This window comes from Piliocolobus tephrosceles, chromosome 19 (genome assembly GCF_002776525.5).
Source record: "Piliocolobus tephrosceles isolate RC106 chromosome 19, ASM277652v3, whole genome shotgun sequence".
NCBI classification, from domain to species: domain Eukaryota; kingdom Metazoa; phylum Chordata; class Mammalia; order Primates; family Cercopithecidae; genus Piliocolobus; species Piliocolobus tephrosceles.
Genome location: NC_045452.1, coordinates 3,301,279 through 3,324,696, shown reverse-complemented (window position 1 = coordinate 3,324,696; position 23,418 = coordinate 3,301,279). Strand labels below are relative to the sequence as shown.

The 23,418-nt window shown below is 58.3% G+C and overlaps 1 protein-coding gene across 7 annotated transcripts in view; it reads left to right on the top strand.

Annotated features, from left to right (window-relative positions):
• The window catches only part of TXNRD2 (thioredoxin reductase 2), a 66,951-nt gene extending 45,674 nt beyond the window's left edge, over nucleotides 1–21,277 (top strand). For 4 of the 7 annotated variants that reach the window (XM_023192616.2, XM_023192619.2, XM_023192620.2 and 1 more), the window contains 8 exons: nucleotides 712–886; nucleotides 13,062–13,198; nucleotides 16,106–16,201; nucleotides 16,555–16,647; nucleotides 18,361–18,432; nucleotides 18,611–18,708; nucleotides 19,566–19,760; nucleotides 20,993–21,277. In XM_023192616.2, the coding sequence (XP_023048384.1) occupies nucleotides 712–886; nucleotides 13,062–13,198; nucleotides 16,106–16,201; nucleotides 16,555–16,647; nucleotides 18,361–18,432; nucleotides 18,611–18,708; nucleotides 19,566–19,689 (795 nt within the window). In that variant the 3' untranslated portion in view covers nucleotides 19,690–19,760; nucleotides 20,993–21,277. Of the gene's footprint in view, nucleotides 1–711; nucleotides 887–13,061; nucleotides 13,199–16,105; nucleotides 16,306–16,554; nucleotides 16,648–18,360; nucleotides 18,433–18,610; nucleotides 18,709–19,565 lie in introns of all 7 variants that reach the window. The other 3 variants (XM_023192621.2, XM_026449009.2, XM_023192617.2) reach the window with 3 other exon arrangements.
• The last annotated feature ends 2,141 nt before the right edge of the window (nucleotides 21,278–23,418 follow it).

Genomic DNA, 23,418 nt, shown 5'->3' with positions numbered 1-23,418 from the left:
TTTTTGAGACAGAGTCTCACTCTGTCACCCAGGCTGGAGTGCAGTGGTGCAATCTCGGCTCACTGCAAGCTCCGCCTCCCAGGTTCACGCCATTCTCCTAACTCAGCCTCCCAGTTAGCTGGGACTACAGGTGCCTGCCACCACACCCGGCTAATTTTTTGTGTTTTTTAGCAGAGATAGGGTTTCACTGTGTTGGCCAGGATGGTCTCGATCTCCTGACCTTGTGATCCACCTGCCTCAGCCTCCCAAAGTGCTGGGATTATAGGCGTGAGCCATTGCACCCAGCCTTGTATTCTTTTAGAGATAGGGTCTCACTCTGTCTCCCAGGCTGGGGTGCAGTGGCGTGATCACAGTTCACTGCAGCCTCAAACTCCTGAGCTGAGGGATTCTCCCACCTCAGCCTCCCAAAGGGTTGGGATTACAGGTGTGGCTGTATCTGGCTGATGAAGACTTAGTTCATTAGCATCTAGAGAGGAGCCCACAGACTGAGTGAGTCCTGACCATAGGGCCCAGGGTTGAGGACTTGGAGCCTGGACAGGGGCCAGACACTCTACAGAGAGCAAGAGGACGTAGAGCAGAGGCTGGGTGTCCACCCCATCTTCCACACAGACCCCTCTCAGCCCCTCACTGAGGCCTCTGAGAGCAGGGCAGGCCAGGGCCTCTCTCCCACGGCCACCTGGTCTTCATGGCCTGTCTTCTTGTGTTTTGCAGCAAATGTCCTCCATGGTCATAGAGCACATGGAATCTCATGGCACCCAGTTCCTGAGGGGCTGTGCCCCCTCCCGAGTCAGGAGGCTCCCTGATGGCCACCTGCAGGTCACCTGGGAGGACTGCACCACTGGCAAGGAGGACACAGGCACCTTCGACACCGTCCTGTGGGCCATAGGTAAGGGTGCGTCGAGCCACACACTCTGTCTCCGGTCTCCCCAAGGCACATGGAGAATCTTTGCCCCACTTCCTGTCACCTCCCAGGGCTCCCCCAGCCTGCTGGCTGCCAGGCGGGTTGGCCGCTCCCCAGTACACCTCGAGAGCAACAGTGAAGGCCTGTGGGGCGGCACCCACACTAGGCTGTGCCCATCTTGCCATCCCCAGCACCTCGCATCTCTGCATGTCTCCCCACCACTGTGGGACATGCTAGAAAAACCAGAGAAGAGACCAAGACGGCATCAGCCAGGTGTCCTCATCAAGGGGTGACTAGGGCCGGGCGCGGTGGCTCATGCCTGTAATCCCAGCAGTTTGGGAGGCCAAGGTGGGCGGATCACAAGGTCAGGAGATCGAGACCATCCTGGCTAACACGGTGAAACCCTGTCTCTACTTAAAAATACAAAAAATTAGCCAGGCGTGGTGGCGGGCGCCTGTAGTCCCAACTACTCGGGAGACTGAGGCAGGAGAATGGTGTGAACCCGGGAGGCGGAGCTTGCAGTGAGCCGAGATTGTGCCACTGCACTCCAGCCTGGGCGACAGAGCGAGACGCTGTCTCAAAAAAAAAAGAAAAAGGAGCGAGTAGGCAGGTGTCCTCACCTTCCCTGGCCCTTGATCGATTGCTTATTAAGGTTTCAGCGCATAAATCCTACATGTCACCTTCCACGTTTAAGTCTTGGTTTGTTTTGTTTTGTTTTTGAGCAGAGTCTCGCTCTGTTGCCCAGGCTGGAGTGCAGTGGCAACCTCCGCCTCCCGGGTTCAAGCGATTCTCCTGCCTCAGCCTCCTGAGTAGCTGGGGCTACAGGCACTCACCACTACGCCTGGCTAATTTTTGTATTTTTAGTAGAGATGGGGTTTCACTGTGTAGGCCAGGATGATCTCGGTCTCCTGAGCTCATGATCTGCCCGCCCCGGCCTCCCAAAGTACTGAGATTACAGGTGTGAGCCACCGCACCTGGCCAGTATGTAGTTTTTCTTTAGCATATTAAATGTTTTGCTGCTTCAGGCTTTCCAACTAGGTTTTTTTCTTTTTTGTGTGTGAAACAGGGTCTGTCTCTATTGCCTAGGAGGAGTGCAGTGGTGTGATCATAGCTCACTGCAGCCTGCACCTCCCAGGCTCAATCAGTCTTCCCATCTCAGCCTTCTAAGTGCTGGGATTACAGGTTTGAGCTACTATGCCCAGCCAAGCTAGTTTGTTGTTTTTAACATAAAAATGAGATAGATTTGAAAATTTTAAAACTTGTGGTGACATACACGTAACATCAAATTCATCGTCTTAAGCATTTTAAAGTATATAGTTCAGTGGTGCTAAGTACATTCATATCGTACAACCAGCATGACCATCCATCTCTGGAACTTTTCCATTATCTCCAAACTGAGCTCTGTCCCCCTTAAACACTCACTCCCTGCGGCCCCTGGCACTCACCCTTCGCTGTCTGTCTCCGTGGATCTGACTCCTCAAGGGATTTCATGTAAGTAGAATCATGCAGTGTTTGTCCTTTTGTGACTGGCTCATTTCTCTTAGCACAGTGTTTTCCAGGGCGAGTCCATGTTGTAGCATCTGTTAGAGTTAGCATTTGTGAAGCGCGTGCCAGCATTTCCTTCCTGTAAGGCTGAGTTGTATGTGTGTCCATCATCTGTCAGTGGATACCTAGGTTGCTTCCGTCTTTTGGCTGTTGTGGATCGTGCTGCTGTGAACATGGGTGTGCACAAGCTGCCTGTTTTCAGCACATAAAAATGATGCAGGCATTTTAAAGTTCTGCCCAGCCTTCTCGTGGCTTTCAGTATTTCCCAGTGGGTCCCTTTGGGCCTGGCAAGTCATCACATGCCAGGAGTGGCATCTTGCAGGCCTTTCCAGAAGTCACATTTCGAAGGCTTCCAAAGACATCACCCTTCCAGTGCTGGGCAGAGGCCTGGGCATTTCCCGGCCAGGTGTGGGCTGGCTGCCACTTGCTGGGCACAGTCTGGTCTCACCGTCTCGCCCTCTGTCAGGTGTGGGTCCGGTTTTGCATGGGGCAGAGGCCGAGCAGGTGTGGGGAGTGTGGACACAGCCAGGGGATACCTGTGCCCAGACCTGGGCCGGGGCTGTCCAAAGGGACTGGCGAGGGGCAGCTGGAGCCAACAGGGATCACCCAGACACTGCCCTGTCCCAGGCCTGCTACAAAGCTGGGCATGGAGGCCATTGCAGATGGGCCACCCCAAGGAGGGCTGCGGGTCCTCATCAGGGTGGGTGGCGACACACACAGGGTGGGTGGCGGCACACACAGCGTGCCTGCTCAGATGTCCTATCCGCCTCGGTGCCTGGCCGTCTAGTTTAGGCTCCTAGTTTTCCCAGTTGCCCTGTCAACTTGCATGTTGAAGGCAGAAGCAACCTACTCAGTGTTGTTAGTTCTCTGAGGCCTTTGCATGCTAAGCCTGGTATGTTGTCCCCTGCAAGAGCCCAACATCAGAGCCAGGGTCCCTCTCAGATCCCCTGGCTCCACCTCCATCAGCTCAACGGGCTCACATGGGGCTGGCCAGGTGTCAGTGTCCCCTGGGGGAGGGCTCCCGCAGGCACAAGCTGTGTCACAGGGTGATGCACTTCTGAAGCAGTCACTCGGAATGGGAAACGAGAAAGGAAACCAGCCTGAAGCGGCTGAGCCTTCACTTTTGTGCAGTGGGCACAGCCAGAGGTGACAGCTGGGGAGGACCTGAGACGCCCAAGTGCATGCAGGGCTCTCGGCCCAGAGGTGATCAGTCAGCAAGAGCAATGCTCTCAGTCACATTGTAAAAGTAGATTTTAAGTAAATTTATTATGATAAACACTTTGAAGGATTAGGTAACATTTTGGACTCTGAAGTGTACTGATGGTTCTCATCATAAACTCCACTTTATTTTTCTTTCAAAATTTATCCTCCTACTATCATTCCCAAATAAACTCCACTCTAAAGGGGAGGTGGCGAGTTTCTCCCTCCCACCGCGCCCTAGCCCTCCTCCTCTGTCTGCTGACATCTCCGTTCACCCACGGCATAAGGGAGCTCTTGCCGTTGAGCTGAGGGGCAGCCCTCGACTGAGCCCACAGGGATGTAGCAGACCAATGGGCCAGGGGCTGTGTCCCTGGAAAGCCCGGGCGTCAGCCTGGCAGGCAACAAGCAAGGCCCCCTCCCTACTCAGCAGAGCTGCCATGGCCTGCACGCCCATCCTCCTTCGCTAGGAGTCTGTTTTATTTTTTTGTATTTGCAAAATGAGCATCCCCCAGACAGTCTGCCTGGCGTGATTGATGCTGGGGGTGGAAGCTTTTCGCAGTCCTTGGCCTCTGACCCTGCTTCCCGAGGGCGGCGCGGCTTCTGCACGCCTGCTGGGGGCCGCTTGGGCATGTGCTGACTTCGCTGCTGCTCAGAGCCAGGTTTTGTAAACATTCAGGAGCCACTTCCCAGGTCAGCAACTGCAAGCGTTTTCTGCCGGTTTGTACGATAAGCCTTTAACCAAGCTTTATTTCTACTTGCAATAAAGGATGATCCACTCTGGCAGGTTAAAATAAAGCGCCCTAGGGGCGGCACAGCCGGCAATGCCAACATCCCCGACTCCGCTTCCTGTCCCGGGTGTGCACTACGTCTGCACAAGCTGGGCTCTGACAGGAAGCGGGGATGCCCCCATCCCCAGCGCACACACACACACAGAAGGAGCCCAGGTGCTGCACAGAGCTCCCGCGTGGGGCTGAGTGCTGGCCCTGCCCATTGCCTGTGTGCCTGGCGCCTGACCGCAGCTGGCGAGGACCATGGACATTGGCATCGCGAAGTGGGCCCTGCAGTCTGGAAGCCGAGGAGGACCCGAGCCCCTTCCTCGATGCAGCCTTGATCTCCACGTGGTGGATTAAACATATTAGCAGTTAAAGCAGTTAATTGCTGTGCAGGGGGCCCCGCTCATTGTTTGTCTCTGAATCACCCGCCCACACCAGGTGTCTCAGATAATAGACTGGGAACTTCAGGGAGGAGGATTTCCTGTCTGCAGATGTGCCGATTACAGCGCTGAGTGAAGACAGTCAGCCAGCACCGCTGCGGGCTCGAATTCGCCCACTCAGTTAACCAGTTGTGGCCTGAATCCCTGGCTGTCTAGGGGAGCAGGGTTGGGCTGGGGCGTCCTGAGCAAATGCCTCCCAGTGCAAAAGCTTCTAAGTGCTAGTTGAGCTTAGATTTGGTTTTAAAGAAAGGACAGACTGCCTCTGGACTACAGCCCTGAGAAACTGGAAGTTGAGATCGTCATGTGCCGCTTTGGCGTCCCCAGCCCCTCTGGACGGTTCTCTGTCCCTCTCTTGAGGGTAAGATGCTGAAGGCTCTGGCATATCCCTCCCTGCGCCACGGGAGTCCTGCCCATGGTCAGAAGAGCCAGCAGACACTGGAGGGGACTCGCTGAGCCTGGGGATCCCACAGCCAGGCAGCTGTTGTGCCTGAGTGCCAGGGAGGGTGGCCCTGGGTCTGCCCGGGGGCCTTGTGGTATGGCAGGTGAGATGAGACCCAGGGAAAGAATCCGTCTGGATCTTACCCTGGCCACTGAAGCCATTTCCTCTTTGGGCTTTCTCTTAGATAACTCAGAGATGTCCACCTGTGTGTAAATCAGCATCAGAGCCTGAAACACAACATACGTGGAGCGTGGGAGCTTGGCTTCCCGGCTTCCTCCTGGTACCGCACAGAGGCCACCCCCACAAACTGCCTGTGTATAGTCTGCCCCACGTGGCATGTGTGCCTGGACCACAGTGGAGAGACTGGGGTGCCCAGGAGATGATGATGGGTGCTGGCAGTGCCCAGGAGGGGAGTTGTTGCCAGGGTGGGCTGCAGCCCGGGGCTCTTCTCTCCACCCAGGCACTGCTTGCTGGCATGTATGTGGCAGGTAACCGTCTTTGCTCAGCTGTGCTTGGCTGATGGCTCCCGCACACTGCAGACTCAGCTACACAAGTCCCTGTGGAATGTCCCTCTGTTGAGTGCCAGGCAGCAAGAAAGGGCAGAAAGCAAGAACCAAGCCCCCTAGGCTGGGGATGGGTGGGAGCATCCTGAGCCTGGTGAGAGGGAAGGGATGGCTCCTCCTGGATGCCCTCCGTGCTGGTGTGGGTGCAGCCGGGGCTTAGGGGCCGCAGTGGGTGTGGATGTTGCCCGGGCGGGGGAGCTGTGGTGGGCCCATCAGGACTGCTCTCAGGGATGTGCCTTGCTGCAGCTGCGTGAAACCAAGTTTGTGGCTATGCTCTTCCCGGTGGGGATGGGCCCAGCCGTGACCCTGGCACCCACGCCTCCCTGCTCTCAGGGTGGAGTGGCCATCCCTGGGCAGGTGATACGGATCAGATACCCCTCTTTGATAGTCTAACACCTTTTTATTTTAGTGTAAATTTAGTTTGTAATTAATTACATCAAGAGAGACCCAAATCTGTCTGCATGTGAATTTGGTATTTTTTGAAGTGGAGCCAAGATGAACATTCATGGAGCTCTTCCTATGAGCGGTGGCTGCGGCCTTCCCCTCCACACCATGTGGCCCTGGGCATGCACTGCTGCTCCTGAGACAGCACTGTTGGCTCAGCCGTAGCTCATGGTGGTGCTAACACCTCACAGAGGCCAGGCCAGAGTAGCAGGAGGCAGCACCCTGTGCTTACCGAACAGCCTGGTGCCCCATGCTTGGCTTGAGGGCCAGTTCACACCTGTGTCCAGAGCCCACAGCCATCTGACAGGCCAGCCGGCACCTGCATACGTGGATGTCGAATTGGGTCTTGTTACCATGTCATATTCAGTACTTATGGTTAGAACTGAGTGGAAAACAATTAAAGAAAAAAAAAAAGAACAACATGGTGAAAAGTCTTCTAGAGATAGGTCAGCACCATTTATACATATTACCATGTACCCTCTAATGTCTGCAGGTGTCCCAGGGCAGCCAACCTGTTATAATTGCAATTATGTTAACAATCGTTAAAGGGCTCATGCCTGTAATCCCAACACTTTGGAATGCCAAGGTGGAAGGATCATTTGAGTCCAAGAGTTCAAGACCAGCCCGAGCAACAGAGTAAAACCTCTTTTCAAATAATTAATAATATAATAATAATAATAATAATTGTTTTTTATTTGTTTGTTTTTGAGACAGTGTCTAGCTCTGTTGCCCAGGCTGGAGTCCTGGGGCGTGATCTCGGCTCACTGCAACCTCTGCCTCCCGGGTTCAAGCGATTCTCCTGCCTCAGCCTCCCAAGTAGCTGGGACTATAGGCAACCACCACCACATCCAGCTAATTTTTGTATTTTTAGTAGAGATGGGGTTTCACTGTGTTAGCCAGGCTGGTATCGAAGCCCTGATGTCATGATCCACCCACCTCGGCCTCCCAAGGTGCTGGGATTACAAGCGTGAGCCACTGCGCCCAGTCTAATAATAACTGTTAAAGCAATAATGACCACTCACCATAGAGCACGCTCCTTCCCAGGGGTCCTCTGGGCCTGAGCTGGAGCATGCGCCATACTCCAAGGCTGACTGTGGGGTCTTACACATCATAATGCACGCAGGCAGCTCGAGGAGGAAAGGCCCTTATGCTGCCTGTGGGGAAGCTCACCCCCATCCCCCGAGGAGCCTCCCTGGGTATAAGACACCTCGGGACAGTCTGGGGGTCCCTGGTGGCTGCTGGCAGTCACAGCAAGTGGCCAGTCAGGTCCCATTGAGGCCCCGGGGCTCACTCATTTATTCAACTAACATGGCATCTCGAGGGGACCCGAGGCCAGGAGGGCAGGTGCATCCCCTTCCGGGGCTCAGAGCTGTGGGTAGGGGCCTGGGACTCATTGAGAAGGGGCGATTCTGGGAAAAAGAAGAAGAAGAAGAAGATGAATATTTTAGAAAAATAAGCTTCAAGGATCTAACTCCATTTCCAAAGGCATATATACTCTCCTCTGTGCCTGGTTCCAAGGTGCCTTGTTGGGGCAAGTGGCAGGCCAGGCCCTGTGAGAGTGGCTGGCTCTGGGGACCTCATGCCTCGTGAGACAGTTGCCAGGTGGCCCACAGGGCCTGTGTGTGAAGCCCTGCCCGCCTCGTATCGCCCACCGGCCCTGGAGCTTCCCACTCCCACACCCTCGTCCTCAGGCGCAGTGCTTGGCCCCGGCTGCCTCTGTCTGGATCACAGCCACTGACTCACCCTGCTGTACTCCCGCTGGCACTTACCTCTCACCCAGGGCACCGCCTCCTTGCTCTTCTCTGTTGGGAACATGTGTCCCAGGCGGGCGTGAAATCAGAGGGCATGCCTGTTCTTCCCATCACAGATGAGAGCGGCGCGTAATACTGCATGCAACTGGCTGTCCCCTTGTCCCTGTGTCCATCAGAATAGGTGGGAGTGATCCATGGTGACTGTCTGGGTGGTTTTTGGGCTTCAGCCTTCTCTAGTCCCTCCTTGGGGCCAGGCTGGCTGGACAAGCGTGGTGGCTGCCCTCCATCTCCCGGGCCATTGACAGCAGCTGGTGAGCCTCTCATTGTGATCAGAGGAGGGCTGCCCTGCCTGGCTGCTCCTGGCACTCCCAGGGCCACGTGTGGAGATGGGCTGTCCTGTGTCAGGGGTGCTGCACTGCTGGGCCTGGGGCTGGAGGCAACTCCGGGCTGCAGAGGTGCTCAGCCCAGTGCTTCCTGAGTGTCAGTGTTGTGGGCCAGCCACACATATACATAGGAAGTGAGAACGTCCATTTGTACCTGGAATTACTGTTTTTTGGCAGAAGGACAAACTCTGTTGGGCCCATCAGCCCCAAGTCTGAACCAAGCCCAGTGGGCAGCAACGAGACCCACTTTGCTACCGGCAGAGGCATCTCTGCAGTGGCAGGTTTGCCAACGTGCCGGTGGTTGCCATCTCTGAAGGGATGTTCCTTGGGGCTTGTGGCCATACTCTGCACCACGGTCAGCAGCTCCTCTTTGCCTTATATGTAGTGGGCATGGCCTGCCTTCAGGATGGCTGGTCAGTTCGGCCACCTCTGGCTCCCATGCCGACCACAGCTGTGTTGGCTGAGATGATCCTCTTGGAGGGCAGCTTCATGTGAGTGTTCCTGGTTTCCAGGCTAGGGGAGATGACGGCGGTGTAGTTCTCAAAGGCCCAGGTCAATAAGTCCCGGTCCCAGCCTCTCCTCCAGGCAACGCTTGATGGTACAGCGGTGGTGCCTGCAGGAAGGACACTGCTGACGCCCAGCTGGGCCCTCTTGCTACAGTACACAAACAAACTGGCCCGTGTGGAGGCCCTTGGTGGTGATGCACAGCTTTGTCTGCTGCTGAAACTGGTGTGGATCCTGGAGACCATCTCAGCAGGGGGATGTCCTTCAAGGTGCCCTTGATGTAGCTGTGCCGCCCAGCTAAGTCCACGGCGTGCAGGCCCATGAGCCCTCGTGCTTCACGTGCACAAGGAATACAGAGCTGGCGCCCTTCCTCTGCCCACGAATCCTGTGGCCCACGACTGCTCATGAGTGCAGTCTGAAGAGCTGTACCTGGAATTTTAATGCCCTTGTAGTTTGCAGAAAATATGACAGAGTGTTTTGTATCCATTACGTAATAAGCTCTTACAAAGCAGGAACATGGTGAAGATGCCTATAAATGCATGAGAAAAGGCAGAAACTGGCAATTTACAAAAGAGGAAATATGGTTCATAAACACGTGGCCAAAAATTACTTCATCTTACTAATCATCAAAGAAGCGCACATTAAAGCAGCATGACAGAGAGCGCTGTGCGCCGCCTGCCCCAGGAAGGAACAGAGTCTAAGAACTGTCCTGCGCCCGGAAGCCCCCACTCAGCTGGCTGCCCTTCTTCTGAGGATCTGCCCCAGGAACTCAGCTGACACATGGCAAGCTGGTGCCCCAGGTCTCCATCCTGGTGGTATCTAGGAAGCAGAGACTCAAGAGCCACCAAATGTCCTACCCCAGGAGGGGAAATTCAGCAGCACTTGGCAAACACTGCACTGGGCGCTCAAGAGCCAAGGCTGCGAGGACAGAGCTGCAGGGAGCACAGAGCCCCCCCATGGGGAGGCCTGCAGTGGGCCGCAGGCACAGCTGGGAAAGCTCACAGCACAACATGCAGGGGTGAAAGACATCGGTGCAGGCACCCTTCTTTCCCCAAATGGCCTGAGCGGTGCGCCTTTATCCTGGCATAGGAGGGAAATGGTGGGGAGCTGACTGGGCACAGCCGCCTGCATCCTGCTGCTCACACCATTCGGGCCCCACTGGGTCCCCACCTCGGCACGAGTCGTTCACCCTCCTGCAGGGCTCCAGGCCTGAGCCAGTGGGGCCTAGGACACCTGACTGTCCAGCACCAGCAGGGAGATCTGGCCCTTCTCTGGCCACTGCCCAGTCCTTTGCTTGCAAGACCCATAGTGGGGCTCAGGGCTTGGTGTCCTGCCATCAGGGCTGGCCACAGCTGGGGACGTGGCCCCACCCAAGTGGAACGGGCCTCTTCCCTGCACCCACTCCCAGCCACGTCCCACCGGCCCAGCTTCTAACCCCACTGTGCCCTTGGCTGCCCTGATGCCTGCCACGGGCCACTCATTCTTCCTTTGCTGTTCTTTCCTGATGGGCTATGGAGTCCCTGCAGGGCCAGGTGTGTCTGTGCCACGCAGCCCTGTCTCCCCGGCCATCCAGCCTGTCCTAACGTGAAAGCTGCCATGCTTTTCACATTAGTGGCTCCATCACATTCCCACCAACTTCCCAGAGGGATCCACACAGCATGTGCAGAAGAGTCCTGGCTTTGAATGGGCCACCTAATTCCATGCCTCTTTTATTTCTTGTGACTACTTTTAAATTTATCTTTATTTCCTTCAGACCTGGGGACAGGGTTTGGTCAGCACCTGCAAGGTCTATAGTTGCCATAGTTACCACGAGGAACATGATGAGTGCCTTGGCTTCTTGGGACTAGCCAGGCAAGCGTGCAGAGGAGAGTGTGGGTGCAGCGTCAGATATTCTATTCCTGCAGGCACCAGGAAGTACTGGGCCTGGTGGGCTGGACACAGGTTGGGGAGGGACCAGAGGGCTGGGCGTGAGCCCCCTGCCTGCAGGGACCTCGGCCCCTCCTTCGTGCCCCAGCCCTGCCCATGGGGCCCAGCTCCTTCCTCTGATGTGGGCTGGCATCCCCTGTGTCTGGGCTGATCCCCAGCCGGTGCCAGCCCTCCTGGCACCCAATTCCTGCGGCTGAGCAGAGCACAGAGGCTGGAGCCAGCCTCCCGCAAGCTGGCTTAGCCAAGTTTGTATGTTTTGACTCCAGCCCCAGGACGGCAGCTGGAGACTTAAGGGTTCCCTTTCACGGGAGCTTCAGCTTCCAGATGCTTAGGTGGGCGCCACCCGCATGCCGGCCAGCAGCTGGTTTGTCGCAGCCACAATGAGCAGGGGACCTATGCCTTTGACGCCAAACCGCCTTTGCCATCGGTGGATCATCCTGAGCCCCTGGGAGCCGAGAGCAGCTGGGATTGGGAGGGAAAAGCTGCTGTGGCCACCCGCCGGCCTGGCAAAGCCACACCCATCTGAGTTAGGGGAGAAAGGGACCTCTGCTGGCCGTTGGGCTGTGAAGAGGCCTATGCAGTACCCTCTCTCCGGGCCCCAGGCTATGTGGAGACTGGCAGGGGGCAGCTGTGCTGACCCCCTGGACTGGCCATGCCCTGCCCCTCTTGACCTTTGCACCCAAGAGCAGGATCAGCTGAGCCAGCTGCCCCTAGAATGGGCATGGTGTAGTTAGGACGCTGCCCCTTAGCTCAGCTCCCCTCGGCCCTGAGGTCTCTAGGCTGGGGCTGTGTGCCAGGCAGCCACGGGGGGCTGCAGCACAGAGCAGGCGGGAGACCTGGCTGCTAGCTCTGCTCACTTGGCCCTCTGCTAGTGGGTTGGGGGGGCTTGCTTTCCCCTAATGGGGAGAGACCTTCAGGCCCTACCTGGGCAGAGGGCCAGACCCCAGGACTTGAGCATTGTTGGGGTACAGTCCAGGGTGTGGCCGGCTCCTCTTCAGCCTGTCCAGCTAGGAGGCCATGAGGAGCCTGCGGGTGTCCTTGAAGGAGGCCCCTCTGGACTCTCGGTCTCACTGCCTGATGGGATCAGGCTGCAGCGCTGCAGACAGATGCAGGGAGGCCAGGCAGGCCAGGTGCCAGCAGCTCCCCACAAAGGGCTGGTTTCTCCGGATGAAGTCGGTACCAGAGCCATTGGCACTGTGCTGGTGGCCCTGCAGCAGGGCCTGAGGCCTGGGCATGTGGAAGGTTCTGGAATCCCACACTTAGCACTCTTTGATGTCAGGGAGCCCCAGCATTGGCAAGTGCCTCTTCCTTTCCCGCGTGCCAGGAACCAGTCTAAGGCCGACTCGTTTCCGCGGGTGGCACCCCGCCTTGTCTCCTGTGCCGGCTGTCATCTGACCAGCGTCTGTTTCAGACCTGCCTGCCACCTCCTGCAGAGGCCAGGAGCCCCTCTACGCTGCTGGTGCTTCATGTTTGGCCAGTTCTAAGTGGGCATTCTTTTTTCTTGAGGCAGAGTCTCACTCTGTCACCTAGGCTGAAGTGCAGTGGTGTGATCTTGGCTCACTGCAACCTCTACCTCCCGGGTTCAAGTGATTCCCATGCCTCACCCTCCCAAGTAGCTGGGACTACAGGTGCGCACCACCACACCCAGCTAATTTTTGTATTTTTAGTAGAGACAGGGTTTCTTTTCTTTTCTTTTCTGTTTTTGTTTGTTTGTTTGTTTGTTTTGAGACAGAGTTTTGGCTCTTGTCGCCCAGGCTGGAGCGTAGTGGTGCAATCTCAGCTCACTGCAGCCTCCGCCTCCTGGGTTCAAGCGATTCAGTCTCCCGAGTAGCTGGGACTATAGGTGTGCACCACTATGCCTAGGTAATTTTGTATTTTTAGTAGAGATAGGGTTTCACCATGTTGGCCAGGCTGGTTTTGAACTCCAGACCTCAGGTGATCCACTCGCCTCGGCCTCCCAAAGTGTTGGGATTACAGACGTGAGCCATGGCGCCCGGCTGAGACAGGGTTTTATCATGTTGGCCAGGCTGGTCTCGAACTCCTTACCTCAGGTGATCCGCCCACAGTGCTGGGATTACAGGCATGAGCCACCGCACCCGGTCTGTAAGTGGTCATTCTGAGAAATAGTTTAAATACAACAGCTCTAGGTCAAAGCCACTGAAGATGACCTTTCAGCCCCCTCTCTCTTTCAGGTCGAGTACCAGACACCAGAAGTCTGAATTTGGAGAAGGCTGGGGTAGATACTAGCCCCGACACTCAGAAGATCCTGGTGGACTCCCGGGAAGGCACCTCTGTGCCCCACATCTACGCCATTGGTGACGTGGTGGAGGTACGGCATGCGTCCTGGGACCAGGCTCCTGCCCCTGCCTGCCCCACCACCCCTGCTCACTGGGCTCCGGCTGCTTCTGTCCTGTGGGAGAGAAACAACACTTTCTCTGATCACAGAGGCTCTGGGCCAAACCCCAGGGCCAGCCTGTCTGGAGTTCTGGGGCCACCTGGACTTGGGCCTCAGCTCTCTGCCTTTCCTTTCCTTTCTGTGGCGGGAGTGTGGAAGGCCTAAAGACAGCTGCAAGCACCAGCAGCAGACACCTGCTGGGAACTGGGCATGGGTCAGTTCTGCACGCAGGCCCCAACCCCTGGCAGGTAGGCTGGAGGCATAGGCTTAGAAATGCCACCACTGGCCGGGCGTGGTGGCTCAAGCCTGTAATCCCAGCACTTTGGGAGGCCGAGACGGGCGGATCACGAGGTCAGGAGACCGAGACCATCCTGGCTAACACGGTGAAACCTCGTCTCTACTAAAAATACAAAAACTAGCCGGGCGAGGTGGCGGGCGCCTGTAGTCCCAGCTACTCAGGAGGCTGAGGCAGGAGAATGGCGTAAACCCGGGAGGCAGAGCTTGCAGTGAGCTGAGATCCGGCCACTGCACTCCAGCCTGGGCGACAGAGTGAGACTCCGCCTCAAAAAAAAAAAAGAAATGCCACCACTGGACATGGCCTTGGGGCCATCCTGTCCCCACAGGGTTGAGGCAGGTCCAGTTTGGGCCCACCTGGCCCTGCCCTCCCCACCTTAGTATCCTCTGGCTTGCCTCTCTGGGTATCACACCCGGACAGGTCCTTTGCTCTCAGCTGTTGCTGTGAAGTGAAGATCAGCGCCAGTCTTTCCTGGGTCGGGGCTCTGGAGCCTTCCTTACCCATGGCCCCAGTAAGGGACCTGGGTGGTCAGTCTTGGGATGCTGCACCCCGGCAGCCTCAGGGGTGCTCGGCCTGTCCTGCATGTGTCCAGTGCCTGCTGCTGAGAGTGGCTCTGGAGTGTCCCTGGGAGCTTCTTTGTAGCGAGACCTGTTGGTGTCAGCGTCCTGGGGCTGCAGTACTAAATCACCACACGTGGGTGGCCCAGAACAGCAGACATGGGTTCTCTCACGTTTGGGGGCAGTAGTCCGAAATCAAAGTGTCAGCTGGGACTGGGTGCGGTGTCTCATGCTTATAATCCCAGCACTTTGGGACGCCAAGGCAGGCGGATTACTTGAGGTCAGGAGTTCAAGACCAGCCTAGCCAACATGGTGAAACCGTCTCTACTAAAAAAATACAAAAATTAGCCAGGCATGGTGGCACGTATCTGTAATCCCAGCTACCCGGGAGGCTGAGGCAGGAGAATCATTTGAACTCGGGAGGAGGAAGGTGGAGGCTACCATGAGCCAAGATCGTGCCATTGCACTCCCGCCTCGGTGACAGCGAGACTCCATCTCAAAAAGTGTCAGCTGGGCCAGGGTCCCTCAGAAGCCTCTGGGGTAGGACACCTCAGGCGTCCCTCGGGTTGTGGCTGTATCACTCCTCTCTCTGCCTCATCATCATGTGACAGTCTCCTGGGTGTGTCCCTGGGCCCTGATTTGCCTCTTACAGTTTCTCTGTCATTGGATTTAGGGTCCACCCTAATCCAGGATGACTTCATCTCCATCCTTACTTTAATTATATCTGCAAAGAACTTATTTCCAAATAAGGTCACACTCTGAGGCTCCAGGCAGACCCTGCAGGGTCCTGTAGGATCCATCTAGCCGTCCCGATTGTGTAGACAGAGCACGTGACTCCACGTGCCTCGGCCACCCTGCAGCCCCAGCTTGCTTAGCTGGATGGTTCCGCTGCTCAGTGTGATTTCTGCAAGTGCAGCCTCTGCCTTGGACCATGTAGGTGCAGTGGTCTCTGATTGCACGGTCTGTTGCATCCTGTGAGCACTGCACCCTGAGACAGTGCCACGGGCATCTCTGTGCACAGCGGGAAGCCTCCCTTCTGTCTGGGAATCTGAGTTTTCCCTCTGCGAGTGTGTAGCTCCCAGGCTCCTGTGTTGGAAACTGTAACATTTCAAACTGTTTTGCCAGAAATGCATGGCACACACAAAGGCATTCTTTATTTAAACATTAAATCCGCTCAGTCAGAAAGGTCATTCTGAACAGTCCAAAGAGTTAACACCCAACCAGTGGTCCCTTGAGCGGCTGGGAAGAGCCTATGGGCGGGGCGGGAGCTATTGTTTAATGAGATGTTGTGCACTGTGCGCCACCGCTGGGACGTTTCCGCAGTTAGTCAGGCCTGCTGGAATGCACAGGCTGCGCTCTGAGTTTATCTCCACGGATCTCTATGCATTTCTGGAATGCCAAACAACATCTGCATTTCCTGCTGCCAAGGTGATTGGCAGCCCATCCCAGAGGACGGTGCTGGAACCCCCAAGGCCGGGCACACCCTGGGACAGAGGGATCTCCAGCACAGCGACATTCTCATTTGGAATTTGTTGTGGACTGTGACGTGCAAGTCGAGCTGCATGTCAGGAGTGTGTGGAACCCTTTGGGGTCCCTTTCCAGCCGGGGATTCCAGTGAATGCAAACGGTAGCAGGGGCTCTTTTGAGCCTGGTCATCGGGCAGCCCTCCGAGGTCAGCAACGTGCAGAAGGAGTTTGCAGAGAAGGCTTGAGCATGTGAGGGTGACACGGCCAGCCTCATCGGCAGCAGACTCCTTTCCCAGGGCAGAGTGGAGGGCAGCAAACAGGAGAATGAGTGACCTACCTAGGTCCCTGGGATGCCCTGCAGGGGGACGAGCTCCAGGGGGAGGCTTTACGTCACTGTACTTGGTGCCAGTGTTGGGGATTTTCTAAAGGGAGATGCCCACTCGGGGGGCAAAGGGTGGTGGCATGGGGGCTGCATATAACCCTGGACATGGTGCTGATGTGGCCCCGCTGTGCCTTCCCCAAGGGGCGGCCTGAGCTGACACCCACGGCTATCATGGCTGGGAGGCTCCTGGTGCAGCGGCTCTTTGGCGGGTCCTCAGACCTGATGGACTATGACAATGTGAGTTCTATCTACTGGACGCCACGTGCAGCCCGGGAGAGGCCGAGTTCAAGGCTAGCTCTTCTGGGGCTAGTGAGGGGCTTTTGTGCGCTGTGTGTGTGCAGGTAGGTGTGGGCATGCGTGTGTGTGCGCTTCGGCGGGTGTGTTGTGCACACGTGTGTGCAAGCATGTGTGTGGGGCTCAGTTCTGAGAGTGTGGCGCAGGCGCGGGCAGGTGGGTCGCCTGCTGTACTTGCAGCCTGCTCCAGGTACATCTGGGCCTGGTCTGTGATCACTGCTCTTTGTGTCATATGCAATGGGGACCTTCAATTTTGGGGGCCCAAGGGCCCTCCCTGACTCCAGATCTGCTTTCAGGTTCCCACGACCGTCTTCACCCCGCTGGAGTATGGCTGTGTGGGGCTGTCCGAGGAGGAGGCAGTGGCTCGCCACGGGCAGGAGCATGTTGAGGTGAGGCCTGGGGGCAGCGCAGCTGAGGACAGTGGCGACTCCGCGACCTCACTCCACGCTCGGGCGGAGGCCTTGTGAGCAGGGTGCCAGGGTCTCTCCTTTCCAGGGGCCCTGAGCGGTGGCTGTGTGTAGCAGGAAGGGACACGTTCAGGGCAGCCCCAGAAACGGGGGTGCCTGGGCTTTGGCAGCCTTGGGGTGACTGGGCTTAGGTACCTTTGGTCTCTGCCACCACGTGTCACAGCAGTGAGGGGAAGGCCCTTGGCTACCTTGTTCTGAGGGCAAGAAGCCCTGTGGCCCAGAAGCCCCCAGCCCCAACCCAGCCATGCTGCAGGGGTGCCCAGCACCAACCGGGTCACCACCATGGTGCCACCCGCTCTCCTGCTGAGGTCAGCTGAGTGCCGGCCCCACTCCAGCACACAGCTGCTTATCCCTGAAAGCACCAGGGCCCCGAAGGTGCCTCTGTGCTGTCCCCACCTTGCAGGGACTTGAATCTCACTCGACCCAGAAAGGTTTCTCCCAGGGGCCTCCGACCTCTGCTTCCACCCCCAACCCCCGACCACCCTACACCTCGTCTTCCTGGACTGCCCAGGGTGTCTCCCAGGCGAGAGCCCCCGCCCCTTGCCCCCCACCACGTCCTGACACCTATCCTCTTCCAGCTTCTTCCAGGCTCAGGTACTCACCCTGGAGGAAAGGGGTTTTCATTGAGCAAGGCTGCTTTGGGGGTCTGCTCTGGCAGGTGGCTGTGGCTCTGGGGTGGCCTGGAAGAATGTAGGGGCTCTGAAGCCTGCCGGGCCATGGTAGCTAGAAGCCTTCGGTGCGGTTTCATCTTGCTGCCGCGGCAGCTTGCAGGCACCCAGAGAAACCGGAGCCTGTGGCCTGGGTGGTGGGGCCTGGGGCCTTTGGGGATGAGTCACTGGGCTCCAGGGCTGGCCCCTTCCCCCTCCACCCCAGTCCCCTCCATCAACAGGACAGGCCTGACAGGCCAGCCTTCCCCGAGGCACTTTATTTGCTATTTTTGTTTGATTCATCACAAGTGCACTGGGACATATGTTCCTGGCATTTTATAATGTTGTTTTATGTTTCACGATGTTGAATGGCCAAATACTCTTTGTTTGTTTTCTTTTCAATTCTGTCTTAGTTAGAACAATATTCTCTGAAGTTCCATTAATTAATAATGGCTGTGCAGCACATGTGAGGGCCCCGCTCATTTTTTACTTGGCCGCAGCCCCGGACACGCTGTCGAGCCGTTCAAGGGTGCTGAAAGCCTTTGTCCAACAGCTCCAGCTCCGGTGTGGCCACAGCGGCCTTGCTCTAGTGAGGGCCAAGGGAGCACCAGGGTGCCCGAGGGAGCCGAGTGGTCGCCTGCTCACCCATTCTTGCCTCCGCCGTTGGTTGTGGGGGAGCTATATCCACGCAGGTTTGCTGTGCCCAGCCTGGGTGCTTGGGTTGCCTGATGCCTGCTCTGCTGCTATGGTCTGTCCAGGCTTGGGTGGGAGAGGGTCTGTCCTATAGAGCATGGCTCCAGCCACTTGCTGCCTGCACACACCCTGTGGCCAGCCAAGCCCTCCTCCCCATCCCAGACCAGACCTTCAGGCCAGATGGATGGTTCCTGCCCGTCATGACCCTGCCTTGCCCATGCAGCCTGTGGGAGCTGCAGGTGCCACAAGGTTTGTTTGTCCCAGCACTGATCCAGGGGTGGTATCCTGTCCCCAGGTCTATCATGCCCATTATAAACCGCTGGAGTTCACGGTGGCTGGACGGGATGCATCCCAGTGTTATGTAAAGGTGAGCATCCCTGTGGTCCAGGGTGCTGAGGGTGAGAGGGAGGGTGGGAAAGAGCCCGGCAGGGCGAACACCCGAGGGCTGTCCCCAGCCATGCCCCCCAGGCAGGGTGCAGGGTGGATGCAGGGTGGACGTGACCCAGCCCCCTCCTGGGCTGGTAGCTGAGATGTGCGGCTTTCAGATGGTGTGCCTGAGGGAGCCCCCGCAGCTGGTGCTGGGCCTGCACTTCCTTGGCCCCAACGCAGGTGAAGTTACTCAAGGATTTGCTCTGGGGATCAAGTAAGTCCCGAGGAACGCGGGCCGTGATGCGATGCGCAGCTGGGTGTCCCTCGAGTGCCAGCAGTGCGGCAGTGGAGAGCTGCTGCCTCTCGCTGCATTTATGTGGCCTTCGCGGGTTTGCAGCAGAGATTCCTCAGGCCCTCCTCAGACAGGGCGGGTTCAGGGAGACAAGGGGCAGCTCTGCCCCAGCCAGATGCTGTTGAGCCAGCCAGAGCCAGGTGAGGTGTCCACTGTGGCCGCAGGTCGCTGCTGGGGCCCTCGCCCACCCGGCCAAGCACTCATGCCGCCATGAGTAGGGTGCCAGTGCCTGGAGAGCCACCCCAGGGCTGCTGCGTGTCTTCTGGAGCTGGGGCCGTTGCCTGGGTCTTGGGCTCAGGCTGTGTGTTTTCGGTGTCCCGGGGTCAAAGGAAGACATGGCAAAGGCTCTGGGTGGGTTGACAGGAGTAGGTGGAGGTTGGGACATTGTGCATGGCCTGAGAGACGTGGCTGGCTGGATGTGGGGCCTGGGGGGCGGTGGTGTGGTGAGATCAGGATTCACTGTCTGTGGGTAAAGCAGAGAGCAGAGGCCTAAGGCAGGACTGTGCCTGGGGGCAGGGGATGGAACAGCAGGAAGCCAGGCCAGGGCAAGCCAGGGCGTGGCTGGGTGGGAGGTGGGCTAGATGAGCACTGGGCATCTGCTGGGAGGGAGGTGGACGGCTCCCACAGGTGTGGGCAGGGGTCCTGGCTTCTGGCTGGGGGTTAGGGGACAGTGAGGAGACCAGCAGTCTCCGAGGCCCTCCTCTTCCCAGGGATGGGATGCTGTGGACCCCCTCCCTGTGCTGACCCTCACCTGCCTCCCCCATCCCCCATATGTGCAGGTGTGGGGCTTCCTACGCGCAGGTGATGAGGACCGTGGGTATCCATCCCACATGCTCCGAGGAGGTAGTCAAGCTGCGCATCTCCAAGCGCTCAGGCCTGGACCCCACGGTGACAGGCTGCTGAGGGTAAGCGCCATCCCTGCAGGCCAGGGCACATGGTGCGCCCGCTGCCAGCTCCTCAGAGGCCAGACCCAGGTATGTAGGTGGGGCCGGCTCTGTGTTTGAGGACAGGGCACGTGGCAGGGGTGCAGGAGCCCTGGCCATGGGCTCCCTCCAGGTGTACAGCAAGGCTGTACCTGCCACGCCACCCAGAACAGGGATGCTCCGTCCTGTCACCAGGCCACATTGGTGACAGGCAGGAGGAGAAGTCCCCAAGGGCCCAAACCTCCCTGAGGGACCCCAGACCCCGGCCTGACCACAGCTGCTCCCCACACACAGGAGGTCTAGAGAAACAGGGCTCATCCATAGGAGCCCGGCCCAGGTGGATGCTGGCGTAGAGGGTGTCCGGGGTGGGCTGAAGTTGGGCATCTCAAGTTGCTGCTCCACAGGCGGCTGCAGTCGGGAAGCTGGCCTCCCACCGAGGTCTCCCACCGAGGCCTGGCTTCTGCAGAGTTCAGCGCCCGCTTGTTTCCCTGCCTCCCAGAATGTGGAGACGCTGCCCTGTCATGGCCGGCCCTGCCCAGCCTGCCCCACACATCTGGTTCTGTTTCAGCTATGCAGAGCCAGGCTGGCCGGGGGCACGTTGTTCATCGTGACCTCTTCCCAGGAGGAAGAAACTGGCGAGGGCTCCTGGCCTCTGCCCCAGGGATGCCTGTGCCAGAGCCCTCTCGCCTCGTGGTCTGACAGTGCATCCTCCGGCCAGGGCTGAGGACGGGGGCCGGGGCAGGGTGGGCCCTCAGCCTGTGCCATCCAGCCCACCTGGGGCACCCCCACAGCTGTCAGCCTCTCCCGGGGTTGGGGGTGTTTGGGCTCCATCTCTCCCCTGGGGCTGAGGTGGAGACCAGGCAGAGCAGTGGGCTCCCCCGAAGATGCCTGTGGACAGGCTCTGGGGTCCGCATGGTGCCGAGGGGCTCTGGGGAGGCCTGTCTGGGGGTACTCAGGGCCCCCTGCTTCGCTGTGGCCGCCTCCCCCCAGCGGGGCCGCGCTTGATAGGAATAAACAAAGGGCATCCTGAGGAAACTCTTATCAGAACATTACACCTCCCAGAGCTGTTTTGTTAGGAGCCTGCTAAAAATTTTTATCATTTCAAAATATTTTTGTAGCACTGTGTGGCTCCCTGTGATGCATCGCCCTGGGGTGGGGCCACTCTCTGCAGGGTTTGTTTCTCACTCATCTCTCCCATGGGGGTCCTTGGGTGTGGCAGTGGGAGACATGACCAGGCTGATGGGAGGGGTGGGTGACTGCCTTGACCTTCCCGTTGTTGGCAGGACGGCTGCAGGCAGGTTTGGAGGGCCTCACCCCTCTCCTGGAGCGCCTGTGAGACGGTCAGCGTGGAGCACAAGTGCTGGACAGGTGGCCCGTGTGCCCCGCAGGGATGGCTCAGGGGACTGTCCACCTCACACCTGCACCTCTCAGCCTCTGCCGCCTGGCACTCCTTCTAGGCTCCTGCTGCCAGATGATGACGACCTGGGTGGAAACCCACCCTGTGGGCACCCATGTCCGAGCCCCCTGGCATTTCTGCAATGCAAATAAAGAGGGTGCTTTTTCTGAAATGTGCTCTGCCTGTGGTGTCCCTGACAGGCCCCCAGGATTGCCCAGGTGGGTGGGGTCTGGCCAGGCCACTGGGCCCCTCTTAAATCGGGAGTAGCTTCCATCAAGTGCAGCCCAGGGTCCGCTGGGGCCCCTTGAACCCCTGAGCACAATTCCGAGCAGCCCTGGGCAGAGGGGAGCAGCCTTGCAGTGCTCGGGACCCCACCTAGGCAGGAGGCAGAGCCACCCCACCTGCCCCACAGATGTCTGGCCTCTGGCCTGAAGACGCCCACTGAGGGTTTTTCCTGGGACCCTCTGCCTGGTCTCTGCACCTTGAAGCAAGAACGGCAGCCCAGCACCAGGCAGGCTCTCAGGAGGGGCGGCAACACTGGCTTTGTTCTGGAACAGCCCGCCAGTGGGCGGGCCCATGATGGGAGGTAGCAGGGCTGCGTCGGGCTCTCTGTCCCTGGATGTCAGTCACTTTGCCGGGTTTCCACTGTGGCCCTCCAAGTCAGCTTGTCGACTGCGTCAGGCTAATCCTGTGCATTGAGGCTTGATGGGCTGGGGAGCGCCTGTCAGTCACTGCCGAGAGACAGCGCTGACAGCCACGGCCAGGCCCTGCATTGTGCTGGGGCTTTAGCGGTGGCTAATCGCGTGTCTTCCTTAAGAAAACATCACTTAGTCTGCCGGCCCCGAGCCCTGGATGGGACCCTGCTTGTCAGCGCACAGAGGAATGCCTTTGCGCCTTAATGGGCCTGCAGAAGCCCGACTTGCTGTGTGAAGCGTGCGCGTGAGCTCTCAGACGCCCACTTAAGGTGCCAAGTGCTGGGCCAGGCCCTCCCACAAGTGCAGCTCCTGATCAGCCATGTCCCATTTAACACACGGCTGGTGGCATGCCTGGGCTGGATCCTGTGGGTGGGGCTTGCCTGTAGGCCTGCAAGTTTTTTGCCTTGGGGGCACCGCAAGGCTGGGAGGTTGGCCTACACCTGCTGCCTGGGCTCTAGGGGGTGGCTCTGGGCTGCAGCCAGGAAGGGGGCAGAGGGCCTGTGGATTCCTCGGCCCTGGGATCAGTCCCTGCCAGGGAGCACAGGGAAAACTTGAAATAGCCTTGGTGCTTTTGTGGTGATGGAGAGGATGCAGCTGTGTGAAGCCCGCAGTACACGCTGGGCGGCACTCTGCCAGGAGGGCCTCTCGCTTCCCTGCCCGCCCAGCCGACCAGGAGTGCCTGTTGCTGGGGGCCTGAGAGCCACCCACACGTCCATGTCCCCACTGGCCACTCCAGGTGGTTTTCCCTGCGTGCCCCTTCTTCCTGGAACACACCGTGCGCCACATACCTGCTCTCTGTGACCTCAGCTCTCCCGCGCAGTGTGGCCTATTCAGCGGCCTGCACGTCCCCTAGGAGGGACCAAAACGTCCACCACACATATCCCAGGCAGCCGTGGGTCCTTGGGCTCCTGCTGCACAGGGGCTCTTACCCTCCTGGTAAGTGGCAGGCAGGGGTGCAGCCCGGTTTACAAGCAATGGGTGCTGCAGGCAAAGAGCTGCCATAAAGAGGCCAGCACTGCTGCCCCAGGCCCTCTCAGGGCTGGCGCTGAACTGGCAGGCACCTGGCTGCAGACCAGGCCCAGGGGACCCCACAGGCACTGGCCATCCCCACACCTCACTACTCTGGTGGGACATTGGCCCAGAGCCCCCACCTAGGCAGCTGCACAGCCAGGGCAGGAACCAAGGCCCAGCAGGGCAATGTGGGCAAAGCGGCCGCTCTCCCAGGCTCCCTTGCCCAGTGTCAGACCAGTGTCCTGGGCCAATAGTGGTTTCGATCCTGTGTTTCCCCGGGGACGGCCCAGGGAGTACAGGGTGGAGCCAGAGCAGGGTGTTCTCCACCTGGCCCCGGGGCCGCCTTCCCGCCTTCACATGTTTTTATGGTGCAATGAAAATATGATTTTAATTCCTCAGATTGTTCTGTGTAACCTGCAATTACCCGCGGCGACATCCTGCACACTTCTGCTGTGGCACCGGATTTCGCAAAGACGTGGGAGGGGGAGGAGTTGGCAGGGGGTGCTGCCCAGCCAGGCTCAGTGGCCCCCCCTGTGTTGCACCCTCCACTCTGACATGGGGCAGTGTCACCCTCTCCTGCCCCCAGCACCCCCGAGTGACATTGGGC